The sequence below is a fragment of the Alligator sinensis genome, unplaced genomic scaffold (assembly GCF_000455745.1).
Source record: "Alligator sinensis unplaced genomic scaffold, ASM45574v1 scaffold61_2, whole genome shotgun sequence".
Lineage (NCBI taxonomy): Eukaryota > Metazoa > Chordata > Crocodylia > Alligatoridae > Alligator > Alligator sinensis.
This window is the reverse complement of record NW_005842108.1, coordinates 407,219-424,264: the sequence shown is the minus strand read 5'-3', so window position 1 is coordinate 424,264 and position 17,046 is coordinate 407,219. Positions and strand designations below refer to the sequence as shown.

Here is a 17,046-nt window from a genome sequence, read left to right as displayed (position 1 = left end):
TGTTGTGAGACTATTAATTTTCAGCACCTTGAGGTCTACACATGATGCCTCTGCATAACTATATACAAATGGATAATGATGTCTTGGACTAATTGTCCAAGTTAACAGAGCAAGATCCCACTTTAACACCACTATCTGGGGTATATGGGCACAGAGAGGTAAACCCATTTAGGCAAAGTATGGGGACAGAGTGGACAGGGGAGGTAGTAAATAATTATCTATGCAATTCAGTATATAAAAGGTAATAATTTTGCTGCTGGTATAAACCCACAAGGAGGAATAAGAGGAAGAACTTCACTGAGAGGTATCCTTCCCTGGGCTAATCCATCAGTGATGTATTTTAAGAACCATCCTTTGCCTGTGACTGCCTAAAGTAAAAAAATTAATCCCAGCTGTTGCACAGTTTCTGTTCTGATCTCTATAGCAAGGTCACATTCAAGGTTTTCTTCCTTAAAATAGAGATTCAACATCTTTATTTTGTTTCTTATATGGCGCTGAATTTTCTACCAGTTCTCCCTTGACTTGATTTGCTGTGATAGTGTGTTAGTACTAAGATCAATGATCAGTTTTAAATCTATAAATGCTACCATAATTCGGTTCCAAAGAGCAAAAAACAAAACAAAACCCCAACTAATGGCAGCGAGTTGATAGTGACATTTTATTTAATTCTGAATTCCCCAGTCAGATGAGGCACAGAGACTACATGCCTAAAGCACACTTATTCAGCTTACAATATTATTGGTGGGTATTTTATGCCTTTTTTAAAAACTGAGAGCGAGGAGTTCATTAAAGGATACATGCTATACCCACACAACCACTTGCTATGTCTATCTATTCTTACCGCTCGACACAGAGTAGAAGTCACTCCAGTGTAGAAGTCTGCATTGAGGTCAGGTGCAATTCACCAGTGAGCAGACGGCCACCTTGTCTCCCCCTTAGGTGAGTTTCATGCTTTATGCACCAACACTTGAACTTCCTTCCTCTCATCAGTCCTGGGCACAGACTGGCTAGATTTACCTAGTGTTTCTGTAACCTACCTCTGGTAAGATGCAGGCATGACCTCTGATGGCAGGTACTATCTGCAGCTAACGGGGCCTTGAATGAAGCATTCAAAGCCCCGAGTCTTCCCTCGCTTAGGCTGATCGAGTGCTGGGGTTGAAGATTCGACTCCTATTTGGCCTTCCCTACTGAAGCAGGCTTTGATGTGGTGCTGCCTCTTTCATGTCACAGCAGATCTCAACTTCCAAATTGTTGAGCCACTGTCTGGTATTACTGCTCAATGTGCAGCTTCCACCTGGGAAGATTGTAAGGACTGCAGCTTTCCATCAAGTGCTGTTTGCCGGACACCCCATCACACAGAGGGCTGCCCAAGATGTTCATCTTGTACAGTGTTGTTTTAAAGCATCCATCTCCAGATTTCAGTCTGTTCAGCTGGATCCACACTTCTCTGTCAAGATGGTGCCCAGTCTCTGGTGCTGGTATAAAACACCCAGCAGCTGGCCCACTCCAGTGCTGCCCACAGATTTGGTTTGGCACCCACAATCTCTTCCAGGAGCTTGCACGCTTCATATAGCTATGACTTCTTGAAGCCTTTTGGGTCTTCAGTGAACAGTGATGGAGCAGGTGATTTTCATCATGTCTCACTTTTATTGGCAGTCATGATGGGGTCTGCATTCACACTTGGTGTGATGCCCAGCGTCTGTGTAGGTTATGCAGTCCTTTTTTTTTTTTATTTGGATACTCTGCATAGGGGATGACTTTCTCTGCACCTGCCCTCCCCCCACCTGAGAGCACTGGGCCCGGAGAGAGCGGGGGATGTCTGGACCTGGGAGCAGAGCGAGCCTGAGGCTGAGGGGGGGCCTAAGGCAGCGTGGCGGGGAGGAAGGTTTCTGAAGGGCGGCGCTAGGACCCCACTCCCCGTGGGGCACGGACTGGCCCGGGCGGCACCTCCGCGCGGCTCCCCTAGAGGGCGGGCGCGGCCGGTCGCCGGCGCGGCTCCGCTCGGCTCCCCCCGCCCCCTCCCTGCCCCTGGCGCGGCCGGGCCGCCTGCTTTCTGCTGGACGGGGACGCAAGGCGACACCCATGAAGGAGAGAAGAGCGAGCCAGAAACTCTCGAGCAAGGCGGTCATGGATCCGAACCAGAACGTGAAGTGCAAGATCGTGGTGGTCGGCGACAGCCAGTGCGGCAAGACCGCCTTGCTCCACGTCTTCGCCAAGGACTGCTTCCCCGAGGTACGTCCCGGGCCGGGGCGCGCTGTCCGTCCTCTGCCCCAGCCGGCGCGCAGGGGTGCCGGGAGGCTGCCGGGCTCTTAGCCGGACCTGCCGCTGCTGCTGTGTCTAGCTCCTTACCGCCGGTAACCACCTCTCTCTCCTCTTTCCCCTCTCTGTTCCTCAGAACTACGTCCCGACCGTCTTTGAGAATTACACGGCCAGCTTTGAGATCGACACGCAAAGGATAGAGCTGAGTCTGTGGGACACTTCGGGTAAGAGCCGTGGCCCGCGGGGGCTTGTGTTCCCTCCGGGTCCTGTTCGGGACTCGCGTGGAGCTATTTCTAAGATCAGGGATTGCGGCCTCCCCGCCGCACCAGGAGCTTTTACTGAATCACTTATATCCTTTTACTGAATCACTTTTATATCCTTCCAGTGGAGATCACAGATGCTCCCTGATGTAAAAGTCACCTGTGATTAGGAGGTGACATTGTTTTAATGTGCCCCTGTTTCATTTAGTTTCTCTTCCTCCTTCTCTCTTTCTTTCTTTCTCTCCCTCCCCCTTTTCCCTTCTAAAAGTTCTTGTGGAGAGTAGCTCAGCAGATGGGAGGCTATTACTACTGCATATTGTGAGCCTTTCATCTTAATATTTGTCATCGCTGCTGTGAAAGCCAGCGTGGGCTCTCCTTGGGTAAAACATGATTATACAGAAACAAGCAGATTAATGCTCCTATGGACATCTGAGCTGGTTAGGGGCATCTGCCTCTCTGACCTGACTCTCTTTTTTTTGCTTACTAAGGGCTCAGTCCCATAAACCCCCGTGCATGCACACTTGGTTATCCCTTGGGCAAGCCCAGGCAAGTCTGACTTCAGCGAGACGACTACTTGAGTGAGTAAAGGGACCTAGGTGCATAACTGTTAACAGCCCAGTGCTCCAAAATGGCAAAAAAGAAGGCTTTCACAACACTATAACAAGTATTTGGTGAGGAAGGTAATATAAGAACAGGAAATCTATGGTATGTACGATGCCCAAATTGAAGTGGGTGCAGCCAGAGTTACAAATGCAGGGGCTGCAAATGGTCCTGTGCCAGGTCATTTCCCAACTCCTTAGCCTGAAATTGATGCACTTGCCCCTCACTGAACATTTTTCTTCTAACTCTTGGTTTCCCCACTCTCCCACCATGTACAGACTGATCAACACTGGCCATTCCCTTTCTTTGCCCCTCTACCCCCACCTCTCCCTGGCCAGCCTGCACAGAGGAAGCCCTGCCTACAGCTCACTTTCTTCCATCTCCACTGCAGGGGTGTTGAGGGCAGGGCTGCAAGTTGGTGCCAGTGTTTTCCTGTGGATTCCAGCCCTGTCCCTGAGACGTTGCAGCTTCATGTGCCCTAAGTGGATACCACTGGGGGTGGGGGGGAGGCTTTTTGGAGGAAACGCCTTTTTGTGGGAGAGAGAGGCCTTGGCAGAAAAAAGTCAAACTGGAGACTATGGAAAAGGACAGCCTTCTAGAGGCAGGAGATGCTGTACAGAATGCTCTTCCTAAGGGACCAGCTTGAGGAAATCGGAAAACAAGGGGATACCCTGCATGAAAGGGACATGTGCTTTGAAAGACAAAGTAGTAGTATGAAAATGAGTGACTTCATAGCCTGATTTCCCTAGTACTTGTGAGGAAGTGCACTGTACAGAGAGCTCCTGTAGGACTTCTGGAAAGGGAAAGCAGAGTTCCTGAGGTAGGGAAAAATCTTGGAGGGCAGGAGGTTGAATGGGAAGTGCCCAAGCTTTAGAAAGGAGAACAAAGGAATGTGGAGTGCACACCTTGATGGGAGGAAGACAAGGGTGTAGAGAGCATCAGAAGGCAATAAAGACGACTGAACATGGCAGTTGGCATGCAGCGAGACAACAGAATGTGGAAAGGGAACAGACCACCCAGTGTGTGAGGGGAACACTCGAGTCTGAGCAGGAAATGGAGCCCCCGTAGGGCAGGGGAATCTGAGGAAACAATTCCATATTGCTTTCCACTTCATAGCATGGGGAACAAAGCTTCCTTCTAGCATAGGCCTTGCCTAGCTTTATCAGAAGCAGATGAAAAACCATGTAGTCCAGTCACTTTTTGGCTCTGCAGTAATTTTCCCAGGATCCTAGAGACTTTTCATAAGAGCATTAAGTGCCAAAGTTAGTGGCTGTTTGTATTGGTGCATAAGACTAGAATCAGGAAGGGAGTTGGGAAGATAAATCATTGTCTGATGAGCCATTGTTATCTTGTGAAGCAGCAGGCCATATGGGATTCTTGATGGAATCCGCTGTAACTAGATAGGAACTAAAAATTCCCAAGTGCCCTGATGACCCTGAAGAACACATTATTTCTATTAGCACAACTAGAGTGTTTGTTTCCAGATGTGAATGGCAGCTGTCCTGGACCAGCAGCTGCATCTGGTTTTAATTCTTTTATCTACAGAGGGATATTTTACTTAGCCACTTGCTCTATGTGATGTGATGAAGGGTGGAGACGAAACCCCCATTTAATAAGGAGATTGTGTATATTACAGTGGAAGGAGAAAAGGCATGACTTCAGGAGGAAAACCCAGCATATGGCTTGTCATGAGAGAGAGAGGGTCATCTCTAAGAGGCCTGTATGCTGATGTCAGGACTACATGGCCATCATCCTGGCTGTGCAACTCCAACTCCTGTGAAAAGCCAAGGAGAAATAGATAAATTGCATCTACATGGGTGTTAATAGTAGATGAAGCCAGCTGATGAACATTCCTCTTGGAGTGCCTTGCAGAAGGTTCTCTCTTTACATCAAACTGTTGTCCAAATGCAGGACTTCCCTGGCTCTGAAAGGTGCTAGAGTATTAACAGGTAGAGCTCTAATGGTGAGCTGCCACTGACCTCAGGAGGTGGCAGAGGGAATAATCTCTCCTCTCGGCTCTAAGTACTGCAACCAGAAAAGTGGCCACTTCTTCCACCCTCGCCCAATCCTTCCCACTCCTGTTTCAGGAAAAAAAAATACTGACTTGGATGCCTGGTGGTGGATCCAATTTCAAAGGCCAATTGAAATGTTAGCTAATGGTCAGTGATTCAGATCTACAATGTGGTGGTGGTGATTTGAGGGGGGGCCTGGATTCTCAAACTACCAGCAAAGCCGGTCAGTCTCACTTTTTAGATCAGCCACTTCCCAGCATTTATGCCCTACTGTACCTGCTTATCAGACTGAGAACTCGGCTCTGTGCTGGACTTGATTCAACTATATTCAGTATCGTTCTTTATGTCACTTAGAAGTTGTGGAGAGAGACTGGAACTGGGAACAGCCTACAATCTGTTACCAATTTGAGATGAGCTGAATGAGAGGTAGTCATATAATCCAAGAGTGGGAGAGTTGAAGTGGCAGTATCAGTAGCTGTTGGAGCATGAGTGTCTGGAAACCAAGGCATTAAACTGATCCCTAACAAGAAAGCTGAACAGCCTCTCTGCTCCTCCATTTTCTTGCTTGGTTCATATCTTATGCTGATCTTGATGAACACAGTTGTTTCTCCAAGGGGGAGATGTGGGGGAGGGTGGTGATTTGGATACCAAAGGTAAATTTAGGAAGATTATTTTGTTAAAAACATGGGAAGCTTTTAGATGCTGATTTTTGGTTTTCCTTATTGTGGCTGATTTAGCAGTAAGTGATCTCAAATTATTGGAATGCTATGACAAAGCAGGTAGCTTCATCACCCAGGCTAAATAGTAGCGTGTTTTCAAAAAGCAAAATAGCTTTTCAAACTTCCAAAGTCTAAATTAGCATTCCATCAGTGTAATAAAGCATGATGACTCGTTTGGTTTTTTTTTTTTTTTTTTTTTGTTCATCTTCTCTACTGCTTCAAAGATTTAAAAAAAATGACTCGCTTAATAAAAACTCTACAAAAATGCACTAAACTTCTAGAAAATTAACAGTTAATAAATTTACTCCAAAATGTACATGTCTGTTTTGGATTCATGAAATTGTGATCCCATCACAAGTCAAAGTCTCTGATATGTAAACATCTTAAATTGGCCTGGAAAAGTAGGCCAGACATGCTTAGGTAGTGGAATATTTTGCCTCTTTTTCTGAAAGAGAAGAAATAGTTTAATAGGAATATACATCTTAACTGCTTCCTGTTTGAGGCCTGATCATGAAGCTAATAGCAGATTTTTTTTTCCCCTGAGTTAGTTCAGGATCAGCCTGTTAATTTTTTAACAATTTAAAACTAAAACCATCCAAGATGTATATACAAAACCAAACATTTGATCTTTGTAGTTCACAGGTGCCATATAATCAATCCAGTGCCTTGGGCAGTTTACAGATTAAAAAAATGTCACACTGCAAACAACAGTAGTTCACACAGACTGCTAGACTGAAAAACCCCTGCCATTTAAAATCAAATCACTGGCCAATGAGATCAGTCTCCAGTATTTATTATTTGTTACTCTTAAACTGCCTGTGTGGTTTTTCTTATAAAAATGCAAACATTATGCATCAAGCTGGCAAGCATGATTAACACCTGTGATCAATTAAAGTTAGTGGTATTCTTGTCCTGAGTTGAAGAGCAAGATAGTGCCATCGTGGAGCCTAATTCGTCTTCCGAGGTGACTGGCCAGGAGCCCAGGTATACATTGGAAAAAAATAAAATAAAATCAACCCTGCATAATGTTGAGATCAGACCTTAACAGTGGAATCAGTCTTGGTTATACCTGACTCTGCAGTGCATGCTAGTAAAATGTGGGTCCAGAGTAGCATCATATAACTACAAAACATTTGAGTGAGGATGCCACAACTTAGCATCTCTTTTATAAAGCGCTTTACAACCAGTTTATTGGGTTGGGAACTTTTGTGTATTTCAGGGTCATTAAAACCCAAATAAATAGAGGATGATAGTGTATGTTTATAAAGGTGAGTGGGATGGGAAGATTAATTAGCCAAATACTTTCTGGTTCATTCTTAATCTTTCAAAAGATTAAAATTACACAATATAAAAATCTTGGCAAGATAAGATTTAGTCAATTTAGAACTACAAGCACTTTTTTTTTTTTTTTTTAAGTAGGGTGTCTGGTAGCAATAGCATTATACTGTTAAGTGTTCCAGTCTGTAGTAATAGTGTATAGTTAAGCATCAGTATGTTCACTTTGTTAGAAAGACTTCTTCATTGGCTATTCAAAGAACCTCCAAAGTCTTATTTTATGGAAACTATGAAGATTATTTACTGGTTGCCATTTTTCTTCAGACTGGTTTTTTTTTTTTTTTTTTCTTTTAATTGATACAATAAAGTTGTCTGGCAAAACATTTGCATCATGTGCATTTCTCCCTCCAGTTATACAGCTTAGGCTGTTTTTGTAGCATACACATGGAGGTTGAAGTATTTGAAGGTTGAAGGGAAGGACTTTGTGCTGAAAATCTTAAGAAAATAATTGTCACTAAGACAAAAAATACTATGGTACTGTGTGTGGGGGGGTGGGGAGGGGAGGTTACATATAATTAATCCAAAAGGGCCTTAGAGTTACAAAACAAATTAGCTTTACTGTGATTTGGATGTGTATAATGTGTTCGATGTCTGTGTAAAAATGTAACATTAATTATGAAGGATTTTTTACTGGAACATTTTCTGAAAGATATAAATTAGACCTCTAGCCTATAAATATTGAGCTTAATACTGGAAAAACATACAAAAATGGAAAGTGCCATAAGGAGACTTCATGTTTTCAAACTTTTTCAGATCACTAGTTCAGTGTTTCCCAACCTTTTCCAGCTCAAGACACACTTGCATTAATAAAATTTTTCCATGGCACACCTGTTAAGGTATTCCCCATCCTCATGCCTGTTGTAGCTCATCGCTATGGCTAAATTCCACAGCACACCTGTTCACTTCTGATGGCACACTTTTGTGGCACAGCACACTGATTGGAAAACACTGTACTAGTTAGAGTGGAGTCTAGAATGATTCCCTCCCTAGGATAGGATTTTCAGTGTCTGTTCCCCACTTAAAAATACAGCCAACTAGGAAATGGAGAAGACTATATGCTATTTCAAGGGGGAAAAAACAATAATAAAGATGTGGTAGAGAGCTACTAAAGCTGTAAATATATTAAGTTCTTCTATATATAGTGGAAAAGATAAAATATTGAAGTCAGCTGTAAATAAATGGCTTTCCCTTAGGGTTTAATAAAGAACCACAGAGCATTAAAAGAAAAAAGCTGGCAAGAGAAACTAAGTGAGAAGTGTTCTACTCAGTTATCACCACGTGTTTTGGCACTCTTATGAACACACACACACCTGGTAACTGGACAGTTTGGGGAACTGATAATGGCAGAAGTTGTTCACCTGTTGATCACTGATATTTGACCTGAAATAGCCATAAATACTAATATGTGATGTGTTTCATATTCTGGAAGTAATGAAACTGATTTCTATTGTACTGGTGTCTGCAGTTTCTTTTAACAGTATGTGTAATGCAGGGCCAGTCTCAAAGAAGACGAAGAACTGCATTAGGTGAGACACGCAAATTGCCTAGAGTTGGTTACTTTATTCCAGGAGTGAAATAGAATAACATGTGTTTGGGTTACGAGAAAAAACTCAGTTCTGTGGATAAGCAGAAGACTTGCATTTCCAGGAATGCATTGGCTTACAGTAGTACTAAACCCTGATCCAACAAAACACTTCAAGCACATGCCAAGTCCTGCGAAGTTAATGGAGCTACTTCAATTTCTCTTCTAGATCAGGGCCTCTGTATTTTTAAAAAACATTTAAGGTCAAGTTCTGCTTTTTGAACTCTGCATGAAACCTTAATAGCTTCTGTAAGATCCTAAGTTTTGTAAATATCTAAGCATAAAGCTGTTTTTTTCTGACTTGCCAAATAGGATTAAGAAATTAAAAATGCCATTCAGGCAAACATCTACTGTAGAGTAAGATGAACCTGTTGTGCACTGTTAATTACCCCTGATAAAAATGTGTTTATGATTGCAACCAATCTGTTCTTACAAAGCAAAGACAACTATGATAGGTTTCAAGTTTTATCTGGAGTGTAGCAGTTGTAGCTGCATTCTGTCCCTGTTCTTTAGGGTTGGCATGATTTCAATCTGTAGACTAACTTGAGGAAAAGATCGAACAGAGCTGTATTCAAAAAATCTGTTTAGGCTTGATTCACATTCCTAAGATTCTTTAGGTTCTGAGAATTTATTTGGATAAAGTGATGAAATGCTATACTGAAAATGAGTCATGCATTCAGTCTTTTGGTTCTTTTGTAATTGTGCCATGACAAAGGTTCAGTTATTGCTGCTGAATGAAACCAAGAAATATATATTTCTCTTACAGTGAGCATGCTATGCTCTCAGTACTTAAACGATTCCTGCTAGTTGCAGCCTATGCTTCCTTAGAGAAAAGAATGTGTCTATTGTATCCAGATTACTTCCAAACTGATAGATCATGTTTAAAAGCTACATTTAATTCTCTTAGGTTTCTGCATATTTTACTAAGAGATTAAAAAAGAAACTTAAGAAAACAAATGTAACTCTTGTTGGCATGGTAAATGGAATCCCTAGCCTGACTTGAGTGAGTGGATGCCTGTGCATACATAAATACATGTTGATGTACATATATGGTATATTGCATCCTTGAAGTGGTGACTGAGTAGTTAGGTATGTGTTTAAGGAATTACAGTTCTGGGTGAGGCTTTTTAAGACTCCTCTTAGCTGGCAACTTTTATTTGGCCAAATATTAATGATCCTAAAGACAAAGGGCTAATCCTGCCCTTACTTGTCTAATGCCTGTTGAGGGAGGTATGCTGTGGTTCCCAGAACTAGCTATTGCAAAGTAGAATGCAGTTCTGCAAAGTGATATTGGTCTCTGGTTGAGATGTGATGCACCAAAACATCTGCCAAGGACTTTGAGCCTGACTACATGACTTATTGAGTACACTAGTCCCTTGATATTCTGAAATGCTTGCAGTACTCAAGCTGGGCCAGGGAGAGGTGAAAAGATGCCTCTTTCCCAAGTCATTTATATAACCTAAAACATTTTATTGTAAAAAATACAAGAAAGCACAATAAACCCACTGAAGCAGATGTAAATTGAGTTGCACTAGTGATGGAGTTGCACCAGTAGCATCTGCTTTGTATTTTCCCTTGGTTCATGGTTGTTTCCTCTTGTGTATGTTATCTAGACAGTTTACGTAAGTCTTTTTCCTCTTGAGAGGCCAGGTAGGATGAGGTACTTGTTCTACCGGATAACATCAGGAAGGTTTTTTAATAATAATAAGCATAGAATATAGTATTCTGTTAACTCTGAAATATCCTACTGATCACAGAACGTTACACAAAGAGGTTTAAACTACTTTGTGGAGCATAAAAAGTTAAACATAAAATGTGGGCCTTGTCCAGTCCACAAAGTAAGGTCAAATCTAGTGCTCATTTACATCAGAGTACATGTAAATATAGTTTCTGTAGGTTTTATCGTGAAGTAAGCAGAATCTGGCCCTGAGGACTGCATATTTATCTTGTAAGACCTAATCTATTTGATCTATGTTTTCTCTAGTATCCTGTTCAATGGATAGTACTCGAGTTGTTTTAAGGGCAGCATTTGAAGCATTGGATAGCTGGATACGACATTGTTTATAGCTCTTCTGAAGTGGGGGGGTTTGGAGGGAAAGTCCAGTTTCAACAAATTACCTTCTGCTACCTAGTTTGGTAATGCTTCATTCCCCATATGTTACTCCTCGCTTCAAAAACAAAATTCCTAAGATTCCTTTCGGTTTCCTTCTGGTATAAACTGTCTAACCGAAGTGGTTTTATATGTTCTCGCTGTTTCCCTTATTGCTTTATGCAACAGCATGAGCTGTCTGTCAGGAAAAAACTTCAGGAATTTTTTCTAATCTGGTTAATCATGGGTGTAGTTCAACCTTGAAGATATTTTACAGTCAATTAGCTCTAGAGGAGGAAAAAAATCCTCTTTTTAGAGGAGAAAAAAAAATCAGTGATCTAACCAGCTCGTAAGTCAGACATCAGCATTGTCGAAAGTTATGCTGTTACCTCAAATAACACATGACATCTGTTGGGTTCACATAATAGAGAAAGATATATAGAAACAACTTTTGTTTTGGAAGTCATAGTTCCTCTTCCATTACAGCTCTGACTTCTTAAAATCTAGGTTTCACTTCAGCTGGTGGCCTTGCCACCCACGTGCTCATAATATACCCTGCTGATTCAGGTCCTACTGAGTAAACTCTAACAGATAAATAGAGTCTTCTCCATAAGTTAAAGAAGATATGCCATTTATGCAGAAGGTAATTTGGCCCATAAAATTCCCTGCCTCCAGGAGTTAATACCAATTATGGTTTCAATCCTGTGGAGTTATACATATGCCTACTTTTATATCTGAGTAATCCCAGTGGAACCAAGGGTACTACATAACAGTATGTGAGACATATGAGTACATCTTTGGAAAATTTGGTCCAGGTTTATGCCCTGTCAGTCTAATACAATAACTTATGTTTAGGGTTTCCTTTCATTTGATCAAACCCAGTTTTATGGACTTGACTTTTTTTATATACTTGTGTAAAAAAAAACAAACAAAAAATTATGTACCTGAACAATTCTGTTTGGTCAGTGAGACCTTCATCTTAGAGATGACAAGATTGTAATTTTTTATATCATGCAGGATGCTGAATAAAAATAGCAGTCTGTGGGGGAAAAAAATAAGCTCCTGAAAATTACCATTAACCATAACAATTGGAGATACCTGTGCCACTGGAAACCTTTGATTATCCAGATCAACATATTTAAATCTTAAGAAGGAATGCTTTCAATGAAAGATATTTCTGAATAGTGCAGAGAAGTTTTCAAACTCATTTTTGGGGGGACTCATTTCTATTTTCATGCTATAACTTTTTCATTTGTGAAAAGTTGACAAAATTGTGGCATGTCTGTTTTGCAGAAGCCTTCTGGTTTTCTTCTGTAAAGTCAAAGTCCTGCAAACTAGCCTTATAATCTAACCTTGGTTTGACTTGCATTGCCATAAGATGTGCATAAAGCAAAAGCTAATAGGGGAAAAATAATGAACATCCTAGAGGGTAATGTTTTGGCCAAATTCTGTTCCATTACACCAATGTAAATCTAGCACAGTTGCCTTGGATGTTCCTTAGCATAAGTGATAGTATAACTTGGCTCTTTGTTTTTAATTGGGTTTATTATCTATTCTGTTTTTCTGACTTAATGTTACTTTTCCTGAATGGAAATGGGTCTGAATCAATTTCAGAATCTGACAGCACCCAAATTACGAAGTTTTGATCTAGTTGAGACAGTGACAGCCAACCCTTATCACTCTAATAGTCTCTGAAACCCCTAAGTCTGAGAGACTGGAGTTGTTTGGAACCATATTTTGCAACTAGATGTCATATCTACTCTTGACTAGGAAAGATGCCTTAAAATAGGGAGGACTGTGAGGCCTATAGTGCTATTATGAGAGTGCTTCTGGAAGAAATGAAAGATTCCAGTCATTTGGAGATGCACACAAACCAAAGAACTGACATTCCATATTTTTGGAGCATATCTAGCTCCAGATTTAATTCCAGATCCAGTTCCACTCTTTGAATTACCAGGAATGTCACAAAGGCTTTTGAGCTTCCAGTAAAAGACATGTTAATTGGGCACTGGCTAATTATATGAGGAAGAAGTCACTTTTGTTTATTGCCAGGCAAGAAAAGGAATTTGAGCATGGGAAAGTAAGCAATACCAGGCCATTCATAAGTTCTTTTTTTGGTTTTTTGGTTTTCTTAATCCCTTTTTATAAGTGTGCATGACTAGCAGAAAAAATATTAATCAATTAAAAGGAAAAAAATCTCTCTCTTTCTCAACAGGATCCCCTTATTATGACAACGTCCGCCCGCTCTCCTATCCAGATTCTGATGCTGTCTTGATTTGTTTTGACATTAGTCGGCCAGAAACCCTCGACAGCGTGCTAAAAAAGGCGAGTGTTTGAGAAACATATTTTAAAATTCAAACTTATTTATAAATAGACTGTATTTTAATGTGTCACTGTTTCCAGTCACATAATCTTCAGCCTGTAGTTAATTTAAAGAAGAACACACTGCACATTGTGATGCGGTGCTCTTGAATCTTAGTTCCTTACACGAGAAAAATGGAAAATACTTGAACAGGCATTAGGGGAGTAGAGTTAACGCTATAGAAATATGCCTAGAAAGGAAGCTTCTTTTGTAGCTCTCCTCTTCCTCTTGACCTTATGACCATAAAATACGTGTTCAGGGAAGGGTGGGAAACAAGTAAACAGGTGTAGTAAAAACAAACTTGGGGTAGGTTGCATTGGTGGAGTTTAAAGCTGGTTTACCCAGCCTTTAGGCCCTGTCATAGCTCTGACACCACTCTGAGGTAGGAATATGCAGTCATGTTGAACAAGAAGCCAGTGACAGTTTGACTTTTAAAGAAGTCTTGATGCCCTGGAGGAGGTGCTTCAAAGAGCAGGCTAGAACTGCAAGCTTCACCAAACTCCAGAGTGCCGGTCATGTTTTTTAGATGTGTGATGGACTTTGGTAGAGTGCCTGAATTTTTTTCCCTGCCTTCTACCCTTTCCCATACCACCTCAGAAAAGTGAAGCTCAGGTAGACTTGAAAGTCAGGCCTCTTGCCTTTTGATTTCTCTGATCTTGTCCTCTTGATGGAAGGTGGGAAATAGAAATGCTGTGATATTAACTTTGGAGTCTGAGTACTATGTCTTGGAGGCAGTTCTGTGGAAAGCACTTAATGAGCACTTCAAAGTTAAATAATATTCCCCCATCAAATCTTAATGAGTCCAAGATTTGTGGACTTAGCCTGCAAATACATGGCTTTTTTTAGCATTTTGAAGGACTCTGTTTTGAGTTTTTGTTTCTTTCCTAGTGCTCTCACCCAGTATTTGCATAAAATACAAAGAATTCTGTATGTACAGGATTAAATATATTTCTTGATTGCTACAAGGTGGTTCTCTGCAGATTTAAATAGATATTTTTTTGAGTGTTATGTTGGCTTATGGCTACATTCTATGATTACCTTTTAGTGTTTTGTAGTCATATGAGACCTTGTAATTCAACTTTTGAGAAGCTCTCTTGAACTAATGGCAACACCCTTCAGTATTTCTACTGCAATGTGGGCAGAGCCAGTGAGTCATGGAACAAGGAATAAGATTGCAAATTGTTTACTGATTTAAGTAGGATCAGAGTTTAACCCTGTGAACCCTTAGTCATGTAAGTTAAATGTGATGCCATACAAGCAGTTTCACTGAAAATCATCTGAACTGGTGAGTTGATAAGGGTTGCAAGATCTGGCTGTCAGGCCAACGCTAGAGATCTTGTGTTGGTTCAGATGCACTAAAATCCTTGTAACCATGTTACATGTTGGCTCTAAGTTAAACAAATGCCAATGATGTAAACTTTAAATATGCTTTTATAATTTCATTCAAACTATTAATCCTTTTGCTTTTCTTTACTATGACCCTTCAGCTGAAATAGTTTGCATCTGTATAACAACAGTAATATTTTACAGTGGAAAGGTGAAATCCAGGAGTTTTGTCCTAACACCAAAATGCTTTTGGTTGGCTGCAAGTCTGATCTGCGAACAGATGTGAGCACACTCGTAGAGCTTTCCAATCACAGGCAGACACCAGTATCATATGATCAGGTATGTTGTTGCATTTCTTTCTCTTCTTTTTAACTCCACCTCCTCTTTTTTGCACTTATTAATTGTTGATGGAGAGCTAGTTACACATTAATTTAAGATTTACCTTCACCTTGGAAGAAACACCTCTATTCTGTACTTCTCTTATTTACATTGATTGAGTTAAATACCTGATAGTATATAGTGATCAGTGGAGTTGTGTGTGAGAACAGCTTACATTAAAAATCAAAGGCTTATGTATTCTTTACCTCCAGAATGTTGTACCAGAAGTAGACTTCTTGGCATAAATATAATCCTAGCCCTTAAATGTATGAGTTCACTTTTAAAAAGGTTCTCATTACAAAACTAATGTTTTTCAGCATCTATAGCCTGAAACAATATCTTAGATGTGTACTTCTAGCCAACTTCTGGGTTAACTCCTAAAACATTAGGAGTTGACATTTTTTTAAATGTTGACACCTTAAAATGTCAGTGTTTAAGTAATTGAAAAGTGGTGTATTTAAGCAGAATCATCTAGTTACTTGTGCTTGTCTTGCAGTTCCAAACTGTTTGTTGTTTTGCCACAATATCCAGTTTTCCTTTCCTAAAAACCAGTCTCTAAGGGAGAACTGCTCTGCACATCTTGTGGACAGCCAGAGTTGAAAAGGCAGACAGGCGTTCTGGCTCAGCCTTTTCTGGTCCACTTTCTCTCTACTAGTTCCTCCTGGAAACGGAGGCATATGAGATGGTTACACCTGTCCTGTAAGCTTCCATTTCCGGGGGAGATGCCATGTAAGGTTGGACCAGGAAGGGCTGCAGGAGGAGCTATCACTCCTACTTGTCCTTCCCACTCTAGCCATCCACAGGACATATGGGGCAGTTCTCAACTGGATATCACTAGCACCAGGTAGCAAAACTGTTGCGCTCAGCCTACCTCAGTGGTTTTCAACCAGGGGGTGCCATCGCGTTCAAAGTTGTGGAGGGGTGCTGTGACTCTGAAAAGGTTAAGCATTGCTCAGGTTAAGTAAAGGCAAAGCTACAGGTTGTTTGAAAACATACATGAAAAACTAACAATTTTTCACCCTGCTGTGCCTTAACACACACACGTGAAACGAGTTTTGCTTGGCAGCAGCTTGAAGTGAAGTTTCCCAGAAACCCCTGCACCTATCTCCTTGAAACTTGGCAGGCTTCATGCCCTCAGAAGGAGCTACCATACTTGCTGTGTTCATCCAAATCTGCAATAAAATGACAAAATTATAGGCAGTTTTGTACTTCTCCATTATAGCCAATGGGCAAAACAGCGAAACAGTTTCGACAAAACAAAATAAAACAGTGCTTTCGAAATGAAACAAAGCACTATCCCGTCGAAGTGGTGAAACAGAAGTTGAAATGAAACGGTGCTGTTTCGCACAGCTCTGCTTGGCAGGCTTTGTATCCTCAGCAGGGGCTACCATGTTTTAAGGAGATGGGTGCAGGGGTTTCTGGGAAACTGCACCTCAAGCTGCTGACAAGCAAAACTTGTGACACGTACGTGTGTGTGTTAAGGCACGCCGTCACTGGTGCTGGGGCCTCTACATGACATGGTAGTCTGCCCCAATGAGGCCTTCTTCTCCCCGACAGCCTCACCTGGTCTACCACTTTAAATGACAACAGGTAATAAAATAACTTAGTGAGCAGCACAGTAGCACCAGAAGCATCTCCTGCAGCCAAACTGTGACAGAGCCTTTCTTTCTTCTCCTGCAAGAGCTTCTTCTCTAGCATGTGTGTTAAGGCATGTCCTCACTGTGTCCTTTCCCCCTCTTCCTCCTCTCTCTGCTTACTTTCTGTTCCCCTGCAGCCAACCCCAGCTTCAGCTTCAAAACTCAAAATGCTTCAGCTGCCCTCATTTAATTTTGAGGCTGTTTTGAACCCCTTCACTTCATTTTGATTTTACTGTTTCAAGCTCGAAACGAGTCAAAACAGCCTCGAAACAAAACAGCCGGCGAAATTTTGCACAGCCCTACTGCTCACTTAATTGCCTTCAGTGAGCTTGCTCAGATGGAACTGATTGGAATCTGGAAAACAATTCTGATATTCAAGAAGGCATGCAATTAAGGTCACTGAATAAAAATTGTAGGGTGTTTAGTACCTGTGGTTATTGTTCCTTTCAAAGGAATCTCATGGCTAATAGTCCTTAGTACATAAAGA

The 17,046-nt window shown here is 41.4% G+C and overlaps 1 protein-coding gene across 1 annotated transcript in view; it reads left to right on the top strand.

Moving 5' to 3' along the window:
• Positions 1–1,993: 1,993 nt before the first annotated feature.
• The window catches only part of RND3 (Rho family GTPase 3), an 18,411-nt gene continuing 3,358 nt past the window's right edge, over positions 1,994–17,046 (top strand). The window contains exons 1-4 of the mRNA XM_006024535.3: positions 1,994–2,232; positions 2,396–2,483; positions 13,072–13,181; positions 14,749–14,883. Coding sequence (XP_006024597.1) covers positions 2,083–2,232; positions 2,396–2,483; positions 13,072–13,181; positions 14,749–14,883 — 483 coding nt within the window. The 5' untranslated portion in view covers positions 1,994–2,082. The remainder of the gene's footprint in view (positions 2,233–2,395; positions 2,484–13,071; positions 13,182–14,748; positions 14,884–17,046) is intronic.